This window comes from Macaca fascicularis, chromosome 14, assembly GCF_037993035.2.
Source record: "Macaca fascicularis isolate 582-1 chromosome 14, T2T-MFA8v1.1".
Taxonomy (NCBI): domain Eukaryota; kingdom Metazoa; phylum Chordata; class Mammalia; order Primates; family Cercopithecidae; genus Macaca; species Macaca fascicularis.
This window is the reverse complement of record NC_088388.1, coordinates 5,850,639-5,864,308: the sequence shown is the minus strand read 5'-3', so window position 1 is coordinate 5,864,308 and position 13,670 is coordinate 5,850,639. Positions and strand designations below refer to the sequence as shown.

General features: G+C 50.8%; 1 protein-coding gene across 4 annotated transcripts in view; it reads right to left on the bottom strand.

Moving 5' to 3' along the window:
* Positions 1–13,670, bottom strand: part of CPT1A (carnitine palmitoyltransferase 1A) — an 84,294-nt gene that overhangs the window by 4,828 nt on the left and 65,796 nt on the right. For all 4 annotated transcript variants that reach the window (XM_045372279.2, XM_065527846.1, XM_045372280.3 and 1 more), the window contains exons 14-17: positions 13,082–13,246; positions 2,927–3,061; positions 1,870–2,022; positions 534–647 (exon numbers count right to left, since the gene is read on the bottom strand). In XM_045372279.2, the coding sequence (XP_045228214.2) occupies positions 534–647; positions 1,870–2,022; positions 2,927–3,061; positions 13,082–13,246 (567 nt within the window). The remainder of the gene's footprint in view (positions 1–533; positions 648–1,869; positions 2,023–2,926; positions 3,062–13,081; positions 13,247–13,670) is intronic.

Below are 13,670 nucleotides of genomic sequence, written 5' to 3'. Positions count from 1 at the left end.
ATGAGACAGCATGAAAAAAGGACTTTCTAATGTTCTAAACGCAACACTGGCCAGGCTCGGTAGCTTCTCCTTGTAATCTCAGCACTTTGGGAGGCTGAGGCAGGCAGGTCACTCGAGCCCAGGGGTTCAAGACCAGCCTGGACAACATTGCAAAACCCTATCTCTACAAAAAAAAAAAAAAAAAAAAAAAAAAAAAATTAGCTGGGCATAGTGGCATGCATCTGTAGTCCCAGCTACTTGGGAGGCAGAGTGGGAGGATCACCTGACATGGGGAAGGTTCAGGCTGCCGTGAGCCATGATCATGCTTACTGCATTCCAGCCTGGGTGACAGAGCGAGACCTTGTCTCAAAAAAAAATAAATAAATAAGTGCAAGACTGCCAAGGACATCCACAGCAATGATCAGCAGTAATTCCTTCATAGCGGTAGAACTGCAACGTAACAGGGGCACCCAGCACGGAGATGGGCCCATCACATCCCATTACCCATCCCATCACCGCACCCCACTGCACCTCGCCCAGCCCGCAGCACTCACCGGTCCAAAGCCCCCTCCGCTGGACACGTACTCTGGGTTATTCTCCAGGTCAAACAGCTCCACTTGCTGCTGAGGGGTCTGGCTTGTTGATAATCTCCAAGGCTCAGATAAAACCTATTGAGTGAAACACAGAAATGTTCCAATGACACTTTTCCTAATCCCCTCCTCTACCGGCCCTCAGGAGTCGCCTTGGGAATACAAGAAAAGTCTGGCTTGGTCTTTTCATTGTTCCAGACACCACAAGTCTCTGTCTCCGAAGGCCTCACTGGCTTGGGCAGTGTATCTGCAGAGAGGAAGTGGGGTGGGCGGGACCCCTGGACTAGGGCAGGGAGTGTGGGGTTGGGGGTGGGGGGCACACCAGCCAATAGCATCTCAGACAGTGAAGGTAACAGATATATGGAGTATGATTCGGAACGGGGACAGAGGTGTCAGACTTGTACCAACTCCCATGAGCCAGCTGCCAAATTTGCAGAGAATTTTCAAGCTGGCTGTTAAATATAGCCACTATTAAAAATTAAATTTGCCAGGCGCAATGGTTCATGTCTGTAATCCCAGCACTTTGGGAGGCCAAGGTGGGTGGATTGCCTGAGCTCAGGAGTTTGAGACCAGCCTGGGCAACATGGTGAAACCCCGTCTCTACTAAAATACCAAAAAAAAAAAAAAAAAAAATTAGCCAGGTGTGGCAACGTGTGCCTGCAATTCCAGCTACTTGGGAGGCTGAGGCAGGAGAATAGCTTGAACCCAGGAGGCAGAGGTTTCAGTGAGCTAAGATGGTGCCACTGCACTCCAGCCTGGGTGACAGAGCGAGACTCCATCTCCAAAAAATAATAAATAAATAAATAAATAAATAAATAGAAATTAAATTAAATTTGAGCTGGGCGCAGTGGTGCACATCAGCTACTCAGAAGACTAAGGAAGAAGAATTGCTTGTGTCTAGGAGTTTGAGACAACACTGGGCAACACTGTGAGACCCTGTCTCAAAAAATAATAATAATACATTTCATAAACTTACAATAAACGAAAGGATTTTAAAAACAAAGGTGGTACGCACTCACAGCTCATCACTCCCCAGTTACTTCCGTGCATCTTCCTGTGACGTAAGCTCTCGAGGTCTTTGGGTCTATTAAGTCAGGGGCTACCTGTGAGCGGTTACTGAGGAAGCGCAGTACTAAACGCGCTGCTCCCATTTTCCATTTTATGACAGCTACGCCCACAGACCCGTTTTTTTTTTCCAAATGCCCATTCTGACGTTAAAATGAGTTAATGCAAGGCTGCAGTAATTTACTAAGTTTTGGTCTAGCCAACACAACTGATGGAAAAACTGGAAGAGACTTACTTCCTTAAGGAAAGGGGACTCCACAGCGAGATATTTAGACACCACGTAAAGGCAGAAGAGGTGACGATCGATCCCGGAGCCGGTCATGGCGAGGCGATACATATGCTGATGCTTCTCAGACGCCACCTTGAACAATTTCAGCCTCTGTTCCACCTGAGTGACAAAAGGCGGGAAGGACATATGTTGCATGTCTCAAGTTGAGCGGTTATGAATCTAAGTTAGCCACCACACCCGGCTAATATTTTTTGTATTTTTAGTAGAGATGGGGTTTCAACATGTTGCCCAGGGTGGTTTCGAACTCCTGAGCTCAGGCAATCTGACTGCCTCAGCCTCAGCCTCCCAAAGTACTGGGATGACAGGCATGAGTCACCGTGCCTGGCCTGACAGCCTTTCCAGAATGAAGTTTGTCTCGGAAAAAAGAGCCCTGGCCTGTGTCTCCTCCAGGAGTCAGCAGAAAGCACCTGCACGGTGGGGTCAGGTGGACCCAGTGGCCTGAGTCTGACCTCGGCCATTAATGAGCCGAGTGGCCCAGCAGCTGCTGAATTCATCTAGGCCTCCGTTTCTTTATCTATGGAAATGAACTGAGGACACTTCTCAGGACCACCGCTAAGAATTTAAAGGACAGTGTACGGAAACCCCCAGGCCCCAGCCTGGCACTTGGCGCCCAGTGTGGCAATAGCTCTAATAACCAATGGAAGGTCTCCGTGTGACGGTCACAGCTGGCCTACCCTCACACCAGCTACCTGTCCAGTTCCGAAGCAGCCACCCACTATGCCTTTCCTCATTGTGGTGTCCTGGACGAATTTAAAGACTCTCAGGAAGTAGAATATGATTCGGAGAAGTATCATCTGTAACATGCCTCTCTGTACCTGTCCCTACCTTTACCTTTGAGTACCTTCCGTACGCGTGAAAGGGGCAGAGGAAAGAAGCTGAATTGAGCACCCCTGAAGAAGGCAGTACAGGAATGATGAGATCAGAGAAGCTGGAGTGGCAGCCTCCAGAGGCCTTTTAGGGAAGCATGACAAGCACGCTGTGCCCTCAGCCTATGGCACATTACCGTCTGGGCCGGGTCCACCATGGCCTGCACGAAGTCGCACGACTCAGCGGTGCAGGAGCGCACGGTCTCCGTTCTCCCCTCTCGGAAGAGCCGGGTCATGGAGGCCTCGTATGTGAGGCAAAACTTGCCCATATCCTAGGGAAAGAGAAGTACTTTAGTGCACGGCAGGGCATGCTGACATGTCTAAAACACAAAGAAGGATAGGGTAAGGTCGCCAAGGAGAAGTGAATTTTATCATCAACTCTTTTTTGAGATGGGGTCTTGCTGTTGCCCCGGGCTGGCGCACAGTAGCATGATCACAGCTCACTGCAGCCTCAACCTCCTCCAGCTCAGGTGATCCCCCAACCTCGGCCTCCTGAGTAGGTGGGACTACAGATGCATGCCGCCATGCCTGGCTAATTTTTTTATTTTTATTTTTTGTAGAGACAGGGTTTCACCAGGTTGCCCAGGATGGTCTTGAACTCCTGGCTCAAGCGATCCACCCGCCTTGGCTTCCCAAAGTGCTAGGATTACAGGTGTGAGCCACTGTGCCCAGCCTATTGTCGATTTACGCTTTCAGTCTCCGGCCGCTTTTACATGTGGGTAGTTACATGGCAGCGGACAGAGGTGTCACTGGCTTCAGGAAGGGCCTGGTGGAGGTGGGAGGTCAGTTTCTAGGTTAACCAGGTGTCTGTTTCAAGATGCAACTGATACCATGACACCCTCCCCACCCCCGAGTCCAACACACGTCCGCTGCATTCCCTTCCCGCTGAGGTGCAGCCTGCAGCTGTGTACAGGAGGAATGCTGTGCACAGCGGGGGATCGCATTTGAAATTATTTAAAGACACAACGGATTGCCTGGAGCAATTCCACCGTGTCTGGAAGATGGTGAGAATGATCTGGGAGAGGCTGTGCTGGGGTGAGGGCGGGGAGTGGGTGGGGCCGGAGCCTGACGCACAGCCACTGCCCCTGTTAGACAGGAGCCTCTGGCAGATGCAAAGGGAAGGTCTCTCCCGAAAGCTCCTGTTTTCTGGGTGAAACAGAAGAAAGGGTGCCTGCTGAGGGCTGGGCTGGGGAGGAGGTGCTGGCATTTAGGGGAGGGAGGTGTGACGTGGCATTTAGGGGTGTGGAACACGGTGCCCAGGCCCACTGGGGTCAGCGCTCATTCATGGGGAGGGGAGACAAGCCAGCTGTTGAATGCTTTTTTCCAGCTAGGCCGGCTCCTTGGGAACAGAATCACAGCAGCTGGAGAGCTGGGCTGAACCCGGGAGCCTCTGTAGGCTCCCCAGGTGAGTTCAGGGGGACCAGGGAGCCGAGGGAAGGGATGGTCCCAAAGAACCATGGAACCCATGGCCAGGGAAGAGAAAAGGGAGGGCAGGGAGGGACAAGGGGATAGGGTCAAGGAACGTGGGCATCTGGGCCTACAGCGGACAGCACAGCAGGAGGGGCTGGTGGCCCCTGAGGCTGAGCCTTGGTGGAGATGCCGGGATAGTGCAGCACGGGCGCCTGCTGGGAACAGCAGATGGTGGGTAAGGACACAGACCGAGTCCAAGGGAGCACGCGGCAGTGGGAGGAACAGCATCTGCGCGCTGCCCCAAGAGGGGGCCCAGGGCCACCAGGCCAGCTCAAAGAGGGCCAGGTTCCAAGTGAGGACAAGAGGGTGATAAGTAGCAGTTTATGGACCCAAATGATTCCTGACCAGACACATCCCTGGACATTAGGGTGCACCCTGGCACAGGCCCTGGTGGCCCCAGGGTGGCAGACCTGCCAATCTGCAGAGGACACCATGTGGCAGGCTGACACTGTCAAACGAACCCAGAAGAGGGTGCCAGAGGCAAGGCTGGGCTGAACACGGGGCCTGCTTAGCTTGGGAAGGGGGAGCCAGACAGAGCACAGGACCCACTCAGCCTGGGGAAGAGGGAGCCGGACAGAGCGCAGGACCCCCGGAGCCTGGGAAGGGGGAGCCGGACAGAGCGCAGGACCCCCGCAGCCTGGGAAGGGGGAGCCGGACAGAGCACAGGACCCCCGCAGCCTGGGAAGGGGGAGCCGGACAGAGCACAGGACCCCCGCAGCCTGGGAAGGGGGAGCCGGACAGAGCACAGGACCCCCGCAGCCTGGGAAGGGGGAGCCGGACAGAGCATAGGATCCCCGCAGCCTGGGGCTGGGGGAGCTGGACAGAGCACGGGACCCGCTCAGCCGGGGAAGTGGGAGCCGGACAGAGCACAGGACCCGCTCAGCCGGGGAAGTGGGAGCCGGACAGAGCACAGGACCCGCTCAGCCGGGGAAGTGGGAGCCGGACAGAGCACAGAACCCGCTCAGCCGGGGAAGGCCTGGCACCTGCACACAGGCCCAGCTGAAGTCAGGCTCCTCACAGTGCAGCCAAGATCTCTGGAGGAGAGGAGGCCCCCGAAAGGCAGAAGGAAGTGTCCAGGACCAGGGCCCTGTGAAATGAGAGTGCATCAGCCAGAAGGAAAAGGAAATGGAAGGCATCGACAAGAGCAAAGCTTTGCAGAGGGAAACGTCTAGAGGCCGTGAGAGCACCTCGGACGCCAGCGCCGAGCAGCACTTCCAGTGAGGACCTGGCTAAGCCCCCAGGACCCCCCCGGCTGCCTTGGGGAGCTCTCTTCCCCAACCCACAGATGCCACCAACCCTGGTGGCATGACACGACACTCAATATTCCCTTGGGATTGGGGGTCACAGGCCTGGGGCCTGCCATGAGGACACGGGGCCTCCTGCTTCCCAGGTTGATAGCAAACACGCCTTTCAGAGCACTTCCTGCGTCTCCTCACTGCAGGGCACTTCACAGGGGCTCACGATGAAGAAGTGGGGAGTGGGAGAGGGAGAGAAGCAGAAAAAAGGGAAAGCGGAAATGTGGCATTTTAGTTATTTAATAAAGGTAAACTTGAACTATATGATACAATGATTCATTTGAAGTCAACGTTCCAATATCAAACTTTAATTGCGTAAGTTATGAGAACAGTCATGCCTTGTGCCCACAGTTTAAAAGACAGTCATCTAAAAAACTTCTTGGCAAATGCATTGAGTATTAATGTGCAAGCCCCACTTGAGCTCAGACGCCATCAAAGAGCCAAACCACGTTACAACTGCAGCACCCTTGACCCACTGTGACCAGCCGCCATCAGGAGGATGGCCCTTCACTGTCACCAAAACATCTCCAGTTTCTAAGAAGCAGGATTCAAAGACAGTCTATAGATATACTGACATATACGGCATCACACACTAGCACTGCTATTACGGGGCTAATGATTCAGGTTGGTAGGGCCTGGGAATTTTTCACCTCTAGTTTCAAAAAAAAAAAAAAAGATTCCAAAGCAGGAAGCAAATAACTGCAGACTAGAATTAAAACCACTGTCTAGTGTTAGCATTCAATCCATATTCAATATTCAATACTGATTTACTGATGCTCCCGGCACAGGTAGGCTGATCATGAATTCCTGCCCTCAGGTGATCCACCCGCCTTGGCCTCCCAAACTGCTGGCATTACAGGCGTCAACCACGGTGCCCGGCACTCCAGCCTGGGCAACAGAGTGAGACTCTGTCAAGGAGGAAAAAGAAAAGAAAAGAAAAGAAAAAGGAACCTTCACACCACCACCCACTAATACGTTGCATTTATCCTTTCTAGACTTTGCATATAATGAAGCAAGAGTCGAGAAACTTCTGTAAAATGCAGAACAGGCTGTGCGGGCCACGTGTTCTCTGTGGCGACTACTCTGCTTTCCCACTGAAGTGAGACTAGCACAGCAACATGTGAAAGCCAGGCATGGCCGTGCCCAGAATGCTTCACTGATGAACACTGAGACTTCATGTAATTTTCACATGTCACAAAGTATTAGTTGCCTTTTGATTTTTTTTCAACTATTAAATATGTGAAACCATTCTTAGCTTTAAAGCCATAAAAACAAAAACGAAAACAAAAACATGTAAAGGGCCAGGTTTGGCCTGTGAGCCACAGTCTACAGATCATTGTAAGAAACAACTGACTTTCACATACTGTTTTATGACTAAATATTTTTCCGTATAATATGCCACAGATGGCCGGGTGTGGTGGCTCACACCTGTAATCCCAGCACTTTGGGAGGCCAAGGATTGCTGGAGCTCGAGACCAGCCTGGGAAACAAAGTGAAACCCCATCTTTACAAAACATACAAAAATTAGCCAGGCCTGGTGGTGAATGCCTATAGTCTCAGCTACCCGGGAGACTGAGGTGGGAGGATCGCCTGCACCCAGGGAGGTCGAGGATGCAGTGAGCCATGATTGTGTCATTGCACTGCAGCCTGGGCAAGAGTGAGACCCTGCCTCAAAAAAAAAAAAAAGTGTGTGTATATATATATGCTATAGACATCACTTAATAGCTATAAAATATTCCTCTGTATGAAAATACCATATTTTTTTTTTTTTTTTTTGAGACGGAGTCTCGCTCTGCCGCCCAGGCTGGAGTGCAGTGGCCCGATCTCAGCTCACTGCAAGCTCCGCCTCCCGGGTTTATGCCATTCTCCTGCCTCAGCCTCCTGTGTAGCTGGGACTACAGGCGCCTGCCACCTCGCCCGGCTAGTTTTTTGTATTTTTTAGTAGAGACAGGGTTTCACCGTGTTAGCCAGGATGGTCTCGATCTCCTGACCTCATGATCCGCCCGTCTCGGCCTCCCAAAGTGCTGGGATTACAGGCTTGAGCCACCGCGCCCGGCCGAAAATACCATATTTTAATTTAGTCATGAAAGGAAGATTCGCTCTGCTGAAAGGAAAGGATTACACTGAGAGCTGAGCTGTGCAAGAAGCTGCTTTTCCTTTTGTTCCCAAGCAGAGAGTGACAGATAAAAGGCGAAACATCTCCACCCTGTGTTCGCTGGGTTTTGTGTAACGAATACGTAACTGACAATTCCCCTACTGCCCCTTTTCTCTTGCATCATGGGAATTCCGTAATGTGGCCATGCTCTCCCTCCTTCCCCTCCAGCCTGCTTTTCCCTCTAAATACTGAAGCCCTCAAAACCAAAACCACCTTTGGAGGAAGGCACAGGCCTGTCTCCCAGGCACGCATCACTAACCTTGGCAAAATCAACTTCTAAATGGATTGAGACCTATCTCAGACCCTTTCTGGTTTCCAGCATTAACTTTTGTGTGTGTGTGTGTGTGTGAGATGGAATCTCGCTCTGTCGCCCAGGCTGGAGTGCAGTGGCGCGATCTCGGCTCACTGCAAGCTCTGCCTCCCAGGTTCACGCCATTCTCCTGCCTCAGCCTCCCGAGTAGCTGGGACTACAGGTGCCCGCCACTATGCCCGGCTAATTTTTTGTTTTTTTAGTAGAGAGAGGGTTTCACCGTGTTAGCCAGGATGGTCTCCATGTCCTAACCTCGTGATCTGCCCGCCTCGGCCTCCCAAAGTGCTGGGATTATAGGCATGAGCCACTGCACCCAGCCTACCAGTATTAACTTTTAAGATTTCTTCTTCTTTTTTTTTTTTAGATGGAGTTTTGTTCTTATTGCTCAGGTTGGAGTGCAGTGGTGCGGTCTAGGCAGTTCACTGCAACCTCCACCTCCCTGGTTCAAGTGATTCTCCCGCCTCACCCTCTCAAGGAGCTGGGATTACAGGTGTGCGTCACCACATCCAGCTAATCTTGTATTTTTAGCAGAGATGGGATTTTACCATGTTGTTCAGGCTGGTCTCGAACTCCTAACCTCAAGTGATCCACCCACCTAGGCCTCCCAAAGTGTTGGGCTTACAGGCATGAGTCACTGAGCCCGGCCAGATTTCCTCACATTTTTACAGTAAGCTTGCTCACAAGTGTTTTTTTTGTGTACCTGCCCTTTTTCATGGATCATCTGCAGGGTCAAAGTTATTCTTCCCTGATGCATGTTTCCAGCTGTGTGGTCTGTGCTGCTCCTGGGCCTACCATGGGGCCCCTATATTTATTAAAACGATTCCCAGCTGCTGCTATGAACATCCCTGCCTCAGTCCACCCTCACCAACATGAAAAAAAAGCCTTTACCAACCCCAACGGCAACCACTTAGCCAGATTTCCTAACTCCATTTACTCACCAGCTCCCCATCCCCCAATGATGTCAAATACTCCCTTCATTACACGTTATTTCCCGGGCCTGCCTTTGAACGAGGACTGCAGCATTTTATTTTTATTAAAAACATTTTTTAAAAGATAGGGCTTCACTATCATCCAGGCTATAGTGCAGTGGCATGATCAGGACTCACTGCAGCCGCCACCTCTGGGGTCAAGTGATCCTCTCACCTTAGCCTCCTGAGTACCCTGCATCTACAGGCATGCACCACCATGCTAGGCTAATTTTGTTTTGTATTTTTTGGACAGAGTCTCGCCATATTGCCCAGTCTGGTCTCAAACTCCCAGGCTCAAGTGATCCACCTGCCTCAGCCTCCCATAGTGCTGGGATTATAGGAGTGAGACCACTTTAATCGCTACAATCTTCTAACTCCCACACTTTTGAGTTTTAGGATTTGAAAAAGTACATGTCTACCTCCCCCTGTCCCTGTCCCACCTCTGCCTGATTTTCTTTTCAAAAATGTTATGGGTGACTCTCAAATGTTAGGCTTTTCAAGCTTCAAGATCAACTGGGCAAACTCCTCTCCTGAAGCTCCTGCCTAACCTTTTACTGTGTTCATATTAAACGTGTGAACTGGGCCAGGCATGGTGGCTCATGCTTGTAACCCCAGCACTTTTGGAGGCTGAGGCAGGCAGATCACTTGAGGTCAGGAGTTCGAGACCAGCCTGGCCAGCATGGTGAAACTCTGTCTCTACTAAAGATACAAAAATTAGCCAGGTGTGGTGGCAGGCACCTGTAGTTCCAGCTACTCGAGGGGCTGAGGCAGGAGAATCACTTGAACCCAGAAGGCAGAGGCTGCAGTGAGCTGAGATCATGCCGCTGCATTCCAGCCTAGGCAACAGAGTAAGGCTCCGTCTCAAAAAAAAAAAAAAAAAAAGTATGAACTGGGAACATCCCTCCCTCTATGGTTCTTAAGTTTTTTTAATCCAAAATCATGGCTTTTTCTCCCTCTCCCCGGGGAAGAGTTGGGGGGTGGGTGCTCCTTGGCCTTCTTCCCAGAGTCCAGTCTGCTTTATACACGTATGCCTGGAGGGTGGGGCCCCAGATTCTCCTTTCTATTACATTCTCTTATTGTATTTCCCAGTTGGCCATCATCCTTACGCAAGAAAGCTGGTGGTCTTCGTGCGCCTCTGTGCTGGGCCGGCTCACTGAGTGTACCTCTTAATCATCAGAGCCTTTCTGCTGTTCCATCTCCTGAGCAGACACCAATGTTCCTCCTGCCCGATTACCCTGTCAGCTGCTGGAGGCATCCTCATCTTTCTTGTTTTAATGGGACTGCCTCCCACACTTTTACCTTGACGCAGTAGCTAGCTATTAACACACGATGCCATTTATCCTGTTAAGGAAAGAGCCCTGTTACTAAGCCCCTTGACCAAGAGCTGTTATCAGGAATGGATGTTAAATGTGAAATGTCTTCTTAGGATCTGTGAAACTCACTATCTAGGTTCTTCTCTGACCCACCAGTATGGTTTAGTGTATGACTGGATGTACTGACACAAAACCAGCCTCTCACTGCTGGTGGACGCCACTGTCGGTGACTCTTCTTTTCCTACGTGCTGGATTCTACTTGCTAAGATTTTATTGAGGGTCTCTGCACTTCCATTCATGAGGGAAGCTGGTCTGTGTTTCCTTTTTCTGTGTTTAGCTGCAGCACAGTGGTGAAAGCCACAGGGTCTGGAACAAACCTGCCTGGTTCTGATCTCAGTCCTGCTGCGTAGGAGCTGCAGCCCTCAGGCAAGAGGCTTCACCTCCGAGTGTGGAAGGCAGAGATGAAGAGATGCCTTCCTCAGGGCTGTCCTGATGTTTCGCTCGCTCCTGCAAAGTACTTGGCACAGTGGCTGGTGCTCCTTGCACCTCATTCCCACACCTGGGCCACGTGGGTTCTAGGGAGCAGCTGGGGTGGCTTCCTTTCTTTGTGGAGTCTTTGAGCCGCAAGCTCTTTGGAGCCACGAGGTGGCTGCCTGACAACCTCTCACTTTGGTCCATGGACCACAGACCTTTTCAGGCTTTCTACCTTGAGTCAGCATCACTAATTTGTACTGCTTGCAGGAGAGTCATTTCATCAAGTTTTAAAATGTACTAAAATGCAGCGTGGCATTCCCTTACTAAACTCCTCTCTGGGTCCTACACTTACTTGCAGGGACTTCTTTTAAAAAAGAAAAAAATTTGAAAAGATAAAATACCATCCTTTCAGTATGTGAGGTATCAACTGCTTGCACGCCCTCACACTGCACATGTATGGGCAAAATCCGCTCATCAGTTCTCAAAATCCAGCTCACTGATTCTGAGATGCGATGCCTCTATTCCATGTCACCTTTTCATCACATGATCTTTAGTCAATGATCTGTCACAGACAGGAGCTTGTCACTGCACTCCAGTGCTCTGCCCAGCTGCTTTTGGCTCACACCTAGCGAGCATGTTACTTGGGAAAGCAAAGCTTCATAACTGTGACAGTCGTTGCAGAACTGTATTAGCATACATTGTAAATATGATTGTGGCCCATTCATTCCAGTTCATCCGATATTAACACTGCCTATTACTTCTCTGTAACTGTTGCTTTCTTAACTTTAGGTGGAGAGGGCACAGACTCTGGAGCCGCCAGCCAGCTTTATCCCTGCCTAGTGCTACCCTGGCCAAGCACCTGGCCTCTCCGCACCTGTTTCCTCACCTGTAAAATGGGATAACAAGAGTTTCTGGGGCATAATGGAGACTTGTAAATTTTTAAAAATGGGATAACAAGAGTGCTTCCCAGGTGGAGAGACAGTGAAGCATGATGTACGTGATGCACCAAGCAAAACTCAACAATGGCACAATCATTACCAAGGTTGGGGGGGGCAGTGCCACACGCTGCATATGTGTACAATACTCAAGTTTTAAAACAAGGCCGGGCACGGTGGCTCATGCCTATAATCCCAGCACTTTGGGAGGCCAAGGCAGACAGATCATCTGAGGCCAGGAGCTCGAGAACAGCTGGCCAACATGGTGAAACCCATCTCTACTAAAAATACAAAAAATTAGCTGGGCATGGTGGCACACACCTGTAATCCCAGCTGCTCGGGAGGCTGAGGCAGGAGAATCGCTTGAACTCAGGAGATGGAGGTTGCAGTGAACCGAGATCACACCATTGCACTCCAGCCTGGGCAACAAGAGTGAGATTCTATCTCAAAAAAAAAAAAAAAGTTGGGAATATCTCAAGCCAATGCCACGATGACTTCTGTTGCTCCCAGAAACCAGGGGCTCCCTCTCTGGGATGGAATGCTCCCTCCAATGGACAAGAAGACCCATTTACATCCCTGCTAGGGGTGCCAGCTGCTCCTCCAACAGGAGTCGCCAGGTGCAAATCAAAATATGGCCAGTGCTCAGAAAAAACAGATGGAAATGCCATGTGTATACGGAGGATCCAGCCCATGGCACGTCCAAGTGGCTGGAGTTTCTCCTTTTATGGAAGGGGATGTCAAAGGCCAGAGATGTTAAGTAATTTGCCCACAGACATCACTTAATAGCTATATCATATTCCACTGTATGAAAATACCATAATTTAATTTAGTATCATGACAGGAAGATTTACTCTGCCAAAAGGAAAGGATTAAGCCGAAAGCTGAGTCATGCAAGAAGCTGCCTTTTATTTTGTTCCCAAGCAGACAGCGACAGATGAAAGGTAGAACACGTCCACTCTGTATCACTTGACCTGTGTAAAGTGCAGATTTACCGAGCGCCAGACGAATACAACTGACTATTCCCCTACCTGCCCACACTATTTCCACTTTAGCAAATGCTAGGATTCAGGGCTTATTTTGGGGCTTAACTCTCCCACTGTAGAGTGATGAGATCTCACTTTATACCTATCCCCCAGACTCTCCTCCTCCCGTGTCAGCTGGGAATCTACGCCTGCTGGAGGGGGATTTGCGAGCTTCGCCTGCATGCGTGGTGAAACACCCCACGCCACCCGGTCCCCAGAGACCGGGGGTGGGGGCTGTGCTTCTCCTATGCCGGGTTTCGGGCCTTCCCTCCCCACTAGGTGAACAGTCTTGGGCAGGTGTAGGAAACCCCAAAGTGCTCACGAGAAAACCCTAGGCGTTCGGTTCTTACCTTGTAGTGCGCCAGCTGGAGGGCCAGCTGCACAAAGGCGTCTGGGCTCGTGCGACATTTCTTGATGATTCCTTTACCAAAGGCAACGAATGGGAAGGAATGGAAATCCACGTCGTTTGCCAGAAGATTTGCGGTGTTCAGGGAGGTCTCTATAACCTCTTGACACTAGAGAGAAAGAAGAAAAAGGTTTTACGGAACGAGGGGATAAAAGTACTGACGCACACCCAGAAGGAAATCGGAGGCTGGCTTTCAGTGCAGCTACAAACTTGGTACTGGGAAGTACACAAACGTTTTCCTGACCCAGAAGCACTAGTAAGTTAGGGGTATGGTTCCCTGACCCCGGAGGAGAAGCCGGAATGTTAGAGCAGGTAGCTGGTCTGACATGAGCAGGCCAGGAGACAGCTTCCTTCCACACACACTGGGAATGTCAGGCGACCATCAGTGATGGTCAGGTGGTTGTGAACTGCCTCTCTAAAATAATAATTGATCACAGCTGGTGCCAGGGAACGGCAGCCTCCCAGTACATAGAAACGGAGCTGGTGACCAGCAACTTCCGGATAAGATCTCAGGCGCCGGGCGAACGGGCTCA